The sequence below is a fragment of the Ictalurus punctatus genome, chromosome 27 (assembly GCF_001660625.3).
Source record: "Ictalurus punctatus breed USDA103 chromosome 27, Coco_2.0, whole genome shotgun sequence".
Taxonomy (NCBI): domain Eukaryota; kingdom Metazoa; phylum Chordata; class Actinopteri; order Siluriformes; family Ictaluridae; genus Ictalurus; species Ictalurus punctatus.
In genome coordinates this window covers 6,610,265-6,625,739 of record NC_030442.2, presented here as the reverse complement: position 1 = coordinate 6,625,739, position 15,475 = coordinate 6,610,265, and the positions used below count along the sequence as shown (strand labels likewise).

At 37.8% G+C, this 15,475-nt stretch overlaps 1 protein-coding gene across 5 annotated transcripts in view; it reads left to right on the top strand.

Moving 5' to 3' along the window:
• The window catches only part of cep89 (centrosomal protein 89), a 116,296-nt gene that overhangs the window by 2,721 nt on the left and 98,100 nt on the right, over nucleotides 1–15,475 (top strand). For 4 of the 5 annotated variants that reach the window (XM_053676614.1, XM_053676615.1, XM_053676617.1 and 1 more), the window contains exons 2-8: nucleotides 1,117–1,223; nucleotides 2,818–2,973; nucleotides 3,788–3,971; nucleotides 4,459–4,534; nucleotides 4,699–4,733; nucleotides 6,922–6,979; nucleotides 11,904–12,011. In XM_053676614.1, the coding sequence (XP_053532589.1) occupies nucleotides 1,117–1,223; nucleotides 2,818–2,973; nucleotides 3,788–3,971; nucleotides 4,459–4,534; nucleotides 4,699–4,733; nucleotides 6,922–6,979; nucleotides 11,904–12,011 (724 nt within the window). The remainder of the gene's footprint in view (nucleotides 1–1,116; nucleotides 1,224–2,817; nucleotides 2,974–3,787; nucleotides 3,972–4,458; nucleotides 4,535–4,698; nucleotides 4,734–6,921; nucleotides 6,980–11,903; nucleotides 12,012–15,475) is intronic. The other variant, XM_053676618.1, reaches the window with a different exon arrangement.

Sequence of the window (15,475 nt, the reverse complement as noted above, 5' to 3'; positions counted from 1 at the left end):
GCCTGATGAGCATTAACAACTCTTTTTCTGAAGTCCTCAGAAATCTCATTTGTTCATGCCATGATACATTTCCACAAACATGTGTTGTGAAGATCAGACACAGGCAAACAACATACTTGTGTGGCCACAAGCCCTATAAAAGTGCTTATAATTTATTATTATCGGAGTCAGGTTTTGCAGTTGAAATGAGTGAACATAAAACAAATGGCCCCGTCAGTTACTTCTTACAGTCATTAACAATAGAGTTATACAGCATGGACACTTGATCATATCCAACATACTCAGAAAAGTGTGTAATGTATGTCACAATGAGTAACTGAATCTAAATGTGTAAAATTTAGATATGTTAAAGTGATTGGCTGCTTGATGTTTATTAACAGTTGGGTATTCTCTATATATATATTTGCATTCTGTAGATACACATGCTGTGGATAAAATGTGTATAGCTGTAATAATGCATTGGAGGTCACTATTTCCTATTTTAAATGTATTGTAAACTACTAAAAGTGGAAAAAGTGGCCTCCAATGGCCATAAGTGGCCATATAATATTTATTCTAACATGACACTGATGTAAACATGACTCTTTAATGAGCATTGAAAATAAATAATAATAATAATAATAATAATAATAAAAACGTGTCTGTCATGTTCCATTTGTTACTGCTCACTCCCACCCATTTACACCCTTGCCACTAGGACGTTTTGTGTGATATACAGAATTTTGCATTTCAAAATATTATGATTTTATTGCTATAAATGTCACAGAACTATTGATCAATTGTAACCGAACAGGAGGTATAATTGTGTTTTTTCTTGTAATATTACAAGTTTTGAGCTAAAATCTCAACATTTTGTTTCAGTTTGAAAGCAATTTGTAGGCTGATAGTCTCTAGGGTTCCTCATAGTCATTACCACACACTCATTTATTCATTCATCTTCAGTAAGCACTTTGTCCTGGTCAGGGTTGCGTCAGATTCCGAGCCTTTCCCAGAAACACATGTTGAATTGGACACCAATCCATCGCAGCTGTTCCAAACATTGTTATAGAAATAAGCTGCATGTCATTCGCAATCCACTCTCACACATGCAATTGTGCTTCTCTGTGACTTTTGTAGAAGAACATAGCTCATGGCTTGATCCCTGCTGCCACCATTGCTCCCAAGCCTGCTGTTCCCCGCACTCCTCCCCCTCGTAGCCCCAATATCTCACCAGAGAGACCCAGGTACAAACATTCCTCATATAAAATCCTCTGCTCTGATTCTTCATCTCCAGCTCCCCGCTTCTAGTCCATCCTTGTCTGCAGTCTGATTGTCGCTTATCCTTATTGGTCTTCTTCTTTGTCTCTGTTTATTTTTGTATTTCTTTGCCTATATGTTTCAATCAGAAAGCTTCACTTTTCATAGCCTCTTAAATCTAATTGCATTTAACTTATATTTTGTATCATGCATTTTGGATTTTGTGGAAAAAAAAATCATTCTTCTTAACATTATGGTTATCTTTTCTTTAGTTTGATTAATTATATACTGATACTCCCTGGTCTCTTTTGGGTTTTTATATCCTTGGTAGATTAAATATTTATGTGATGGTCTGGGATGTCGCCGCGGCTGAATTCTGGGAAACAGTCAAAATCCGTTTTTTCCCTGCCTGTAACATTCTTTGACAACAATGTTAATAAATTTATAAGCCACTTTTAAAACAGTGGTTTCAAAAATATACTTTTCTAACATGAACACTCCATGCTGTGATCAAGTTTTGGCTGTTTGCCATAGCGAAATCGACATAACTGGATTCAGTGTGCAAACTTTATACCAGCTGCCAAATGATCTATGAAGCCTGCGCTTAGAAATTTGTGATGTTTGAATACTCATGCAAGAAAATGAACAAAGCTCACTAAAATAATCGCACATGAATTTAAGGCTGATGTGAGGGTGAGCAGTGATCAGCCGATTAAAGGCTCCGGTTCATTATGTGACTGACATTTACCTCAGGAGATGAAAGAGAATTTATTTATTATGTTGATAGCTATTTATTATTACATATTTAATTAAATGCAAATTAAAAATAGTAAATAGCAGTTGCCTTTAGACGGTGTGTTAATACATTCTTTTATTGAATTTTTCTTTTAAATGCCGAACTCATTTAAGAAAACGAGTCACATTATGCCAGACCAAAAAATCACTTAAGCAGACCAATAACACATCAGCAACTCCTCTTAAATGCGTTTGTTTATTGGCATTTATCTGAAAGGTACATTACTGTAGTGGGAGGGGGAGAATCTATATAGATTGCAAAATAATTGTCAAATTAAAAAAAGTTTAATGCTTATGTTTTATACTCGTTACTGTGTCACCCCTAATTTAGTTCTTTTGGAAAGAACTAATATTTACAGCGTAAACGTTTAAGCTTGGAAACGAAAAATGACATATTTTTGGCACTTATTGCTCTATATTGCCCCTTACAGGAGTAACATAGACGGGCTCTTTTTAAAATTCTTTAAAAAGACGATTTTCACTTAAAATCAGATTTTCAGAACAAAATATATACTAGGAAATGTAACAAATTTGATGATATGAAGTGTTTCCCAGGCTGTCACACAAATACATTAAGCCACTGGTTCTTCACTGCACTCCTGGGGACCTGGGAAATTACTCTTAATTAAACAGAATATTTAATAAAGAAGTATCAAAACATGTTTTTAAAAATCTATCTATCTATCTAGTTGTTGTTGACACACGGTGCAACATATATACTACATACTGCGCTCTCAGTACTACTGTGTATTTTCTCTATGTCTCTTCTTTCGTTCTTCACTTCAGGTCTGCTCTTGCGGCTGCCATATTGACGTCCTCCTTAACAGGACGCACCTTTGCCATCCCTCCACCTCGCACCAGGTCCTATTCTGAGAGCGACTGCTCACACACAGACAGCCACACTGGCTTTGAGCCTTATGCCAGCACAGCACTTTACACCAGGTAAACCTGACGAATCATTTCATTCTCCCCTTCTCCAGGCTGAGTTTATTGCCCAAGCAATTACACATTGATTTGTGCTGGAGGCTAATGAAATTTTAATAAGAATAATAGTCTGCCAGTTTTCATTTAAATATTACATGAAGCAAGTTGGTTAACTATCCAACATCTGCATCTCAGACAGCCACATGTGGTGTTACTAACCAAGGATGAGAACCTATGCACTAAAATCTTATTATTCTGCAAGCTGAGGTGTTTGGGTTTTAAAAGGTTCTCTCAGACTGTTTCTCATTAAGCAATCCATGAATCTGAAAATAAATAATTAACAGAATTACTAAGACGGATCACACTGCAATCATCTATGTTTATATGCTTTTCAGTGTTTTATTTTTTCTGATTGTATTCTCTGTGATGTAAAGGTAAAAAAAGTTCTTTCACTTCAGAAAAATCTGTTGTTCCTAAACAAGGTGTTTCACTTTAAAATATTTTGAACTATTTAGGAGTATAATCAGATTTGGAACACACTGTACATGTTTGTCTGCAACCACACGTTACAAACTGCCCCACGATGTGCTAGCTGACCTTCAGTCACAGTTACACAGGAAGGGTCAGTTTATTAAGAAAACGTACCCAGAACAGTGTTGGTGGCTTTGCACCCAGGCATATCCTTATTATAATATTTCTCCCTATCTCAAATTACTGTAAATTTTGATATATTTTCATATTCAGAGCAACATAGAAACATGACTTGATAGTATCAAGTATCACTGTAACAGCTTGGTTATAAATCACGCTTTGTTGTTCTTTATTGCTTCAGGGATCGATGGCCAGATTCGATGGCAGGCCGACCTCGTCTGCCTTCTCCACGACCCGGTGATGATGATGACGATGATGATGACGAAGATGAGGAGGAAGAGATAGAAGCAGCCGTGCAGAGAGAGGAAAGTCCTGTGTACCAGTCTGTAAAGAGACAGGGCAGAGCTCCAGTGCCACTGAAGAAGGTTGTGCCACGTTTCTGTGTTCTGTGGTTTTCTCATCTGATTTTGCAATGGGGTTTTAAATTGGCATTACCAATAAGCGTCGTACAGATGGTACAATTTATCCATTGGATTTGTGTTCACAAATGTACACACTCTCTCACACACACATACACACACACACACACACACACACACACACACACACACAATTTCATTGCTGTGGTTTGTCCTGTTATACACATTCAAAAATAAAAAATATTCTTTTGTACATATTTAGTTGTGAAGCTATGTATAGCTCTATATATGTTTAAATATGTCAGCCATGACCAGTTTGTCTGCAAACAAGTCTGTTGCACCAGCCAAGTTAATTTTAGACACAATTACGACCGGTCTTAACTGTCGTTGTTCACATGAAAAATGTGTAACAATAACAGTTGCTAAAGTAGTCTGTGTTACTAATCAGATTATGTTTCTATGTATAATTATATGTATATTTTGCCTTTTCTAGGACTCCTTTCCGTTAAAACTGGATGAAGACACTGACAACTCTACGTTTGAGGTCGTCTCTCCTTTAAACACTGAAGGTGTGCCCTATGACTGTGTTTTATATTAAATTGTTCATTTAATATTTCATAGTATGCGTACATTTTAATGAGAATGTATTTCGGACATCAATATATTTGAAAGCATGTATACAGTGTTTAACTTGGAAAAGATATATAATTATAAAAATAAAAATGCATTTCAGATGAAACCGAGGTGGATGAACAGACGAGTGTAAAGGTAAAAGAGGCCTTCACCACATCATCCATCCACTTACGAAACAGATATTATCTATGACAAAAAGCATTCCCATAGTAATTTTGTTAACTAACATTATTTTATCACAAAAATATATTTTGGAAAATTCTTGATACCCCAAAGAAGATTTTAAATAATTTCAAGAAAATTGGTATCCTTGAAGCTGCAGTCAGTCTTCAAAAACTATGTTGTCTTAGACCAAATATAAGGTTGCACACTTGTAAAATCCCTTGGTCTTCCATCACCACACAATGCGGGCAGTAAAAAATACATAAGCAGTTAAAAATAAGCTCAATCTGGGCCATATAAAAAAAACATTTCAGTAGTCTGGAATAATTGAGAATTTGCCAGGAATATATGGGTCCAAGAAAAATTGCGAAGGAGACGAAGAAGATTCACATTTTCTCTAGGCTATGAAGTTGAAAATCATTTAAAAAGTATTAGATTCCACCTTTATAACAGCAAGCTGTTTGAAAGGGTTGCACAAAAATAGCTCATCCTGAGAGCGACCTATAAAATGAAATTCAAGTGTCAGATCAAATGTGCTGTGGTAAGATGAGACCTAAGTTCAAGCTTTTTGCCATTGACACCATTGGCAGGTTTAGTGGAGGGAAATGGGGAGGGCATATAAGGCCAGCCTCCACACCATCTGTAAAATATGGTGGTGGATCATTGATGTATTATGTCTATTTTGGGGCTTGTGACAAGATTGATGGCATCATGATTTCCACCAAGTACCCTTTTTATTTCCCCATTTTCTCTCCAGTAATAGACAGATCTCTACTATCAGCTGCTACCAGCTGGGTAGTTAAAACAAAGGAAAGCGCTGTCTACCCTCTTCTGTATACATGAGCACACAAATGTCCACGATTGGCTAATGTTGCTGTGATTGACAGGGGAGAGAGAGTATGGCCAATTTTGCCTATTTTGACTGTTTGGATACAAATTGGATACAATTGTTGGGATACAAATTCAAGATCTCTTGATGATGATGATGATGATGATGATAACCACAAGCCTGATTACCTCTGCTAGGAGGATAAGAATTGGCCATAGATAGATCTTTCAAAACGATAATGACCCCAAACATACGTTCAACACAGAACTGGATACAAGAAAATTATATCAGAGTATTGTAATAGCTAGCTCAGTTTCCACTTTTAAATCTGTTATAAATATTGAATTGAATTGCTGAGAGAATCCAAATACACAGACCTAAGAATATGAAGGAGCTTGAAATGTTCTGTAGATAGGATTGGTCCAGATCCAGAGTTTACAAGAGGGGGCTTAGTATTCATAAGGGAAAAAAATGCACTACTAAAGAAAACCTTTTATCTTTGAAAAAATATTATTAAACTATGAACCCCCAAAGTATCTCCATATGTTTTCGCTCAAAGCAATCACTTGTGTGCAACTCCTTTTATATATTCATCTCTACTCATTTTCATGAAGGCTGCCAGTAATTGTAGCCTTGACTGCAAGTGTTTTTTCGGAACACTCAAAACTGTACAAATGTAGGACTGTTGAGCCTAAGGGCTGAAGAAATAACTCTACTAGATGTACAGAGAGAGAATGGGAGATGGAGACACCAGAAAGAAACACAGATTGAAGAGAATGATGTATGTGAGGAGGATCAGTGAAAATGAGAATGCTTTTAAGTAGAGAGGGACAGAAGAGAAAAAGAGACAGGAAGGGAATGGAGAATGCTTCCGTCCCTTCCCTGCTCTCTGCAGTGGGAACCGTAGGTTATTAATATCGCTGTCATCTTTGCTAAGAGACTGACTGAGTGGTGGCCTGAAACAAGAGGCACTGACAGTTCCTCTGACTCACCAATTAGACTTCCATTAGAACTCCAATGGCATTAGAGTTCCACTTAGTGTTCCCTGCTGCCTGGACACATTACTCCACACTTGACCACCCAGAGCAGTCCAATTTAAATGGATGTTGAAAGCCATTAATGACCCTTGTTTCTACCCTCTGACCTAATGAACATTAGTATTTTGGGGAACATGAGTTAAATTAACTTTAATGACAAAGCCCATGGGTATAAATATTCCATTTAGAGATTAGCTACTGTATCCATTACCACGTCAGAACCTGTATTATATATTTATGTGTTTATTTCCACTGGTGGGACATTGCAGATTGTTTTGTTTTCCTGTTTATACAGAAGCCCCCATTGGCACTACAGACAAGGTCTCCATCTCACAGAAGCATGGCATCTCCAGGTACTAAAACTCCACAATTCATTTTTTCCATACTTTAGTATTAGAGTCTAACTGTTTAACTACTAAACAGGTCCCAAGCCCAATTTTCACTTCCATTGCACCAACCAAATTACTTTCAAGCAGTCTTAGCTGTGTGTGACATGAAAATGTGTAACATATTAGTTGCTACATAGTGTTACTAAGCAAAATTTCTATGCCCTACTGCACTACTACTGGCTAGCTCAGAGCTGAAAAGGGCTACAGAGAGCTACGTGACTCTGACAGCAAAACCAACCAAAAGCAGAATGAGAAAAGCTCTGTGCTTCAGACACGCCCACCTTGTGAGTCACACCACTGAAAGCATAGCCATGTTGAATTTACATTCTATTGTATAACTTTTGTGTAACGAATGATCTTCAGACATTTCTTGGAGGTTTATTAACAGTATAATTCTGAAATCCAAGCCTCAATAACAATAAAAAGGCCAGGGTCATACACAGAGTTCACAGTGATATCAGAGACATATCCAGAGAATAATCAGAAAGCCAAGCAGGGGTCAAACACAAAAAAAGGCAGGTGAACGGGAAGGAAAACAAGCCTCATACACAGAATAGGTAGGATGTAATCCACGGCTCAGAATTTACACGAGAGACAACAATCTGCAAGGCTTCACAGTGAGTGTATGTGACCATGTGCTTTATGTAGTGCTTGGATAGGAAGTAACTGTGACAACTGAGGAAAAGTTCTTCGAATTCGGGGAAGGGGCCCTCTAGTTGTGTGGTGATGAATTGGCCTGGACGGATGTGACATTTTCTTTCGTTATACAGTACACTGCTAAGAGTCTGAATGGATCACACAATCGCTGTGTTGTTATTCCTTTTCAATTATTGTGCTAATCAATTAAAACTGAAACCTTAGGTGGACACCACTTATATTTGCTGTATCGATAGTGTATATTATCAATACATCACTGTATCGTATTGTATGAAATTAGAATTTTGTGTATCTGTACACATCTACAGTTTATACACTATATGCCCAAAAGTTTGTGGACACCTGACCATGACACCCATATGTGGTTCTTCCCCAGTCTGTTGCCACAAAGTTGGAAGCACACAATTATAAAGGATGTCTTTATATGCTGTAGCATTACAATTTCCCTTCACTGGAACTAAGAGGTCCAAACCTGTTCCATCATGACATTTCCCCTGTGCACAAAGCAAGCTCCATGAAGACATGGTTTGCCAAAGTTGGAGTGGAAGATCTCTAGTGACCTCAACCCCACTGAACACTTTGGAATGAACTGGAATGCCAACAGCACCCCATTCCTCCTCACCTGACATCAGTGCCTACTTCATTGATGCTCTTATGACTGAAATCCCCACAGCCACACTACAAAATCTAGTGGTTAGCCTTCCTAGAAAAGTGGAGGTTATTATAACAGCAAAGAAGTACTAAATATGGATTGAGATGTTCAAAAAGCATTTATGGGTGTGATGATCAGGTTTTCAGAAACTTTCCGCTATATAGTACTGTATATACAGTGGTGTTTGAAAGTTTGTGAACACTTTAGAATGTTCTATATATCTGCATATAAAACATCAGTTTTTCACACAAGTCCTAAAAGTAGAAAAAGAGAACCCAATTAAACAAATGAGACAAAAAATATTATAACTGGTCATTTATTTATTAATTAAAATGAGTCACTATTACATATCTGTGAGTGGGAAAAGTATTGAACTTCTAGGATTAGCAGTTAATTTGAAGGTGAAGTTAGAGTCAAGTGTTTTTAATCAATGGGATGACAATCAGGTGTGAGTGAGCACCCTGTTTTATTTAAAGAAAAGGGATCTGTCAAAGTCTGAGCTTCACAACACCTGTTTGTGGAAGTGTATCATGGCATGAACAAAAGAGATTTCTGAGGACCTCAGAGAAAGAGTTGTTGATGCTCACCAGGCTGGAAAAGGTCTTTTAAGACTTTGGACTCCACCAATCCACAGTCAGACAGATTTTGAACAAATGGAGTACATTCAAGGTCAGTGTTACCCTCTCCAGAAGTGGGGACCAACAAAGATCACTCTAAGAGAGACGTATAATAGTCCACGAGGTCACAAATGAACCCAGGGTCACTTCTAAGCAACTAAAGATCTCTCACATTGGCTAATGTTCATGAGTCCACCATCAGGAGAACACTGAACAATGGTGTGCATGGCAGGGTTGCGAGGAGGAAGCCACTGCTCTCCAAAAAGAACATTACTGCCCTTCTGCAGCTTGCTAAAGATCACATGGACAAGCCAAAAGGCTGTTGGAAAAATGTTTTGTGGATGGATAAGACCAAAATAGAATATTTGGTTTAAATGAGAAGCATTATATTTGGAGAAAGGAAAACACTGCATTACAGCATAACAACTTTATCCCATCTATGAAACATGGTGGTGGTAGTATCATGGATTGGGCCTGTTTTGCTGCATCTGGGCCAGAATGTCTCTTTTTCTGAATTATACCAACAAATTCTAATGGAAAATTCTGTCCATGAACTGAATGCCAAGAGAAAGTGGGTCATGCAGCAAGACGACCCTAAGCACACGAGTCATTCTACCAAAGAATGGTTAAAGAAGAATAAAGTTTATGTTTTGGAATGGCCAAGTCCTGACCTTAATCCAATAGAAATGTTGTGGAAGGACCTGAAGCAAGCAGTTCATGTGAGGAAACCCACCAACATCCCACAGTTGAAGCTGTTCTGTACCGAGGAACGGGCTGAAATTCCTCCAAGCCGATGTGCAGGACTGATCAACAGTTAACAGAATAGTTTAGTTGCAATTGTTGCTACACAAGGGGGTCACACCAGATACTGAATGCAAAGGTTCATATACTTTTCCCACTCACAGATATGTAATATTGGATCATTTTCCTCAATAAATGCATGACCAAGTATAGTATTGTTTTCTCATTTATGAAATTGGGTTGTCTTTATTTGCTTTTATGACGTGTGAAAATATAATGATGCTTTAGGTCATATTTATGCACAAATATAGAAAATTCTAAAGGTTTCACAAACTTTCAAGCACCACTGTATGCATGGGCCTCAAAGCACATACATCTGCTCACTGACAGATGCATGTACATTCTAGTTTGTGCTCAGCATTACATAAAATTGGCTGTGCAGTGGAGTAATTATGTGCTAAGTACATGCTAGCCCTCATGCTATAACTTAGAAATTCACTAAGATGATTCAGGAGAAGTATTTAGAGTATCTTCTGATCAGTTTTTTTTTCTGAAAAGGAATTCAGAAAGTCCACACCAGCTCATTTTACCAACAGAACCTGCTTAATTTATGTCAGAAGGAGAAGAAGAGAATGGGGAAAAGAAGAAAGGAGATGAGAAATGAGAAATACAGTGTCTTCAGAAAGAACCTAGTCATGTCTTTCATGAATAATATAAAATCAAATGTGTACACATGCAAAAAAGATAGATAGACTTAGATAGTAATTGGAAAGAATTAAGAATAAGGCTAAAGCTGTAAATATTCAAAATGGAATCTAGAGAAAGTATTATGTGGAGTGTTAATTTGCAAAACTGGTAACAGTACATGTGCTAGGGAATAGTTCTGCTTTGCAGTAGTTAGGTTCAGTAGCTATTTTTTATGACTGATGGGCAAAAAAAAATTAACAGCCTTTTGATGAAGTGCATGTGGAAAAACCTAATAGGGGTCAAGTTCTTCATTTTGCCTACCGGTAGTCTAGAGAAATGAGCACCAGAGTCCATGACACTATATAATAGTGTGAGTTTTTTAAAATTTTCTTTTTCTTCCAAGTTTGTCAGTGCAACTTTCCCAACAGTCACATTGACATAAAGATGGCCTTTTGATACATTTTGCTAGTTTTTAAGGGAGAAAACGAAATGACTAGGAAATCAAAGGAGAGGGAAGTAGGAGTCATCATAGCCATTTCATTTCATTGCAAATAGACCCCCCCCCTTTCCCCCCTGAGCATCCATTTTTAGGTAACATTATAAGAGGAAATGATCATGCTTGGGCTTGTTAAAACCTACAGCTGTGGGAAAGACTGGTATCTTACATAACCTGCATCATTTATTGCATTGCCAGATGTGCGCATAATAATTTGTATCTTCCCAATTTAAACATCATCTTTTGTTTTTGTGCATTTTGTCTTTTTTTTCAGTATATTTGCATATCACCAAAATGCCAAAAGAGTATGAAGGAAAGTGTTATCTTCATTATCCTGATTTTTATATAAAAATCAGAATTGCCTAAAAATGTTTTTGCATATGAATTCAGTTCACTGGGACTACCCTGGAGTGCTTGTTAGAGATTGTACAAAAAATAGGTTGAGTCTTAGAGTAGATAAAAAGGTACCAGGGCCATTCATTATCTTCAGCTGTCGAGAAAAAAAATTAGACATGCACAGAAGCTATTACCTGCGATGGAATGGCACCCTGTCCAGGGTGTACCCCGCCTTGTGCCCGATGCTCCCTGGGATAGGCTCCAGGTTTCCCCGTGACCCTGAAGAGGATAAGTGGGAGAAGATGGATGGACAGAAGCTATTATTTGTTTTTATGTTTTACTTGTAATCTTGTTTAGGTGAAGATTATGTTGGGCAAAGAGCCAGTGTAACAAACACAGCGGTTAAAAACTGTCAGTCAAGTTGTTGGATAGATATGTGCTGTGCCAGACCTAAGCCAATTCAGTTTGTAATCAGATATCGGCTGTTAAAATGTTCTTTTTTTGCTTTTAGGGGTTACCAGATTTCTAAAAGCTATAACATTACTTGTGGTATGTTTTGTGCAAAAAACTACATATAGGTCTATTTAGTAGAAGATTTGACCATGTGAAGGGTTTTGCCAAGCTACTACACAATTATAATCTGTATGAATGTCATAATTTGTGCTACTTTCATTACTACCATAACCCCTCATTCTCTCTCAGATGTGAATGAAGACCTGTGCACTCAGTCTCAGCCCAGCAGCACTCCGAAGATAAAGGCCTCGAGGAAGAATAAGAGTCCAGCAAGAGAGAGTGAGAGAGAAAAATTAGGTGAGAACATGTACGGGGTCATCAGGCATCTCCAGCAGAACAACTCATCTGCTTTGTTATTGTCGCTGCCAGAGTCAGGGTCAAAGTGTCTGTATTTTAGGAATTACCTGTCATAATTTCCTGTCGTTTAGGAAGAACCTGTCATAATGGACTTGCTTTAGTTTTTGTGGCCTGACGTTTACTTATGGTAGAGTTAAGGACATCACAAGTAGGGAAGAGCTTAGTATCCACCTATGTAAATCCTTTTTAAATTACATTACATATTTTAACATTGATTACTCATGTACAGGAAACCTTTGTTGACCACACATTAGTATACTGTAATACAGTGGGGGGAATAAGTATTGAACGCATCAACATTTGTTTCAGTAAATATATTTCCAATGAGGCTATTCACATGAAATTTTCACCAGACATCAGTATTAACTCAAGAAATCCGAAAATATAAAGAATTCACAACATTCAAGTCCATAAATAAAGTCATGTGTAATAAAGTGGAATGAAAAAAGTATTGAACTGGCTAAGAAAAAGCAGTTCTCCAAGGCAAGGTAAGGCAAGAAACCAGCTGAAATCCGTAAGTAATTATACCCCCTATCTGTGCAAATTAATATCAGCTGGGTTAGTAAATTGATGGTCTATGAAAAGACTTTTCGTTACCAAGGTGTCACACAAAAAACGTCTCATGCTGGGTAAAAGCAAAGAGCTCTTCCAAGTCCTTCGCAACCTTATTGTTGCAAAACACATTGATGGAATCGGATACAGACGTATTTCAAAACTTCTGAATCCTCCATTAAGCACCATTGGGGCCATTATACGCAAGTAGAAGCAACATGCTGGACTTGATGCAACCAGGCCTGATTACTGCAAACCCTGTGCAATCAAATCAACACTTAAATAGAACTTTTTCAACAGCATGAAGCTGGTTAAAAGGTCTTACCCAGTAACATACTATTCTAAAATTGAAAGAAATTCCAGAAATGATGAGGAAGAAGGTGATTGAAATACATCAGTCTGGGAAGAGTTACAAAGCTATTTCAAAGGCTCTGGAATTCCAAAGGACCACAGTGAGAGCCATTATTTCCAAATGAAAAAACTCGGCACAGAAGTGGCCGACTTTCTGAAATTCCTCCAAGAGCACAGCAACGATTCATCCAGTCAGTCACAAAAGAGCCAAGGACAACACCAAAGGACCTACAGGCCTCTCTTGCGTCAATAAAGGTCACTATTCATGACTCCACTATCAGAAAGACACTGGGCAAAAATGGCATCCATGGAAGAGTGGCGAGGTGAAAACCACTCCTAACCCAGAAGAACATTAAGGCTCATCTGAATTTTGCCAAAACACACTCAAACCTCAAACTTTTTGGGAGAATGTTCTGTGGATTGATGAGTCAGAAGTGCAACTGTTTGGAAGACAAGGGTCCCGTTACATCTGGCGTAAACCAAACCTAGATTTCCACAAAAAGAACATCATACCTACGGTCAAGCCTGGTGGTGGAAGTGTGATGGTGTGGGGATGCTTTGCTGTTTCAGGGTCTGGGAAACTTGCAGTAATTGAGGGAAACATGAATTCTGCTCTCTACCAGAAAATCCTAAAGGAGAATGTCCGGTCTTCAGACAGTAAGTTGAAACTCAAGTACAACTGGATTATGCAGCAAAACAATGATCCAAAGCATAGGTTAAAAAACCAGATTATTTTTTTGCTTCAATAAATATAAAATACAATAAAAACTATATTATGTGTTTACTCAGGTTGCCTTTGTTTTATGTTGTAGTTAGGATGGGGAAAATACTTATATAGTCCCTCCATTTTCACAAGCTCAAAAATCACTGGACAATTGAGCAGTTTCATGGCCAGGTGTGACCTGTTTCCTTGTTATTTCATGACATATTAACGAGATGAAAGGTCTGAATTGATTCCAGGTGTTGAATGTGCGTTTGGTAGCTGTTCATGGGGACTCTCAGTATGTGATCCAAAGAGATGTCCATGCAAGTAAAGAAGGCCATCACTAGGCTGAAAAAGCAAAACAGACTTATCAGACAGATAGTAAAATCTTTAGGAGTGGACAAAACAATTTGGTACATTCTTAAAAAGAAGGAATGACCAGTACATTACTTCTTTTTAAGAATGTACCAAAAGCTACATTTAAGAATGTACCAAAAGCTCAGCAACACCAAAAGGCCAGGAAGACCATCGAAGATATCTAAAGTGGATGATCGCAGAATTCTTTTCTTGATGAAGAAAAACCCTTTCACAACATCTAGCCTAGTCAAGAACACTCTTGAGGAGGTAGACATATCATTGTCAAAGTTTCCAATCAAGAGACACCTTCACGAATATAAATACAGAGGGTTTACCTCAAGGTGCAAACCACTGGTAATACACAAGTTCAGAAAGGCCAGATTAGACTTTGCTATAAAACATCTAAAAAGATGCCTAACAAGATTCTTTGATCATATAATTTTTATTGAAAATTTGCATTTTACATAACCCCCCCACCCAACAACCCCAACAAACAACCACAGCCAAAACCAAAAGAAAGGGGGAAACAAACAAACAAACAACCAAAGAAAAAAACAAACAAACAAACAAACATAAAAACCCAAAACAACAACAACAACAAAAAAGGGGTAAGATGATCAGGAATTACAGTCCACCTCTCCTCAATCGACCACCAGGGTGACAAGATTCTTTGGACAGATGAAACCAAGATTGTTGAGGCAGTGTTTGGGAATGGGCATGTATGGCTGCCAATGGAACTGGCTCACTGTTGTTTATTGATGTGACTGCTGATCAAAGTAGCAGGATGAATACTGAAGTGTATAGCACTATACTTTCTGCTCAGATTCTCTCAAATGCTGCAAAACTGGTAGGATGGTGCTTCAGTAAAGATGGATATTGAGACAAAACATGCCACAAAAGCAACCCAAGAGCTTATTAAAGCAAAGAAATGGAATGTTCTTAAATGGCCGAGTCAGTCACCTGACCTCAACACAGTGGAACATGCTTTTCATTTACCAAAGACAAAACAACATGCAGAAGGACCCACAAACAAGCAGCAATGGAAGGTGACTGCAGTAAAGGCCCAGCAAAGCATCTCAGAGGAGGAAGCGCAACATTTGATGATGTCCATGGTTTCCACACTTTAGGCACTCACTGACTGCAAAGGATTTGTATCCAAGTATTAAAAATAATCCTTATATTTATAATTGTTAATTTGTCCATTTAATTTAGTTTACCATTTAATTTGAGAGTATTTACTTCCAAATCAGGTGAACAGTGTAGGAATTACAGCACTTTATATCCTCCAAACATACTGTGGTAGACAGCTAAAATAATGATGCCTTTTGTCAATGACCAAATATTTATGGACCTGATTATGTATGTGTGTGGCTAAATTAATGCCAATATTATGCAGTTCTGACATTTAAGCTCGGTTAATGTGCTACTGGCTGGAACACAT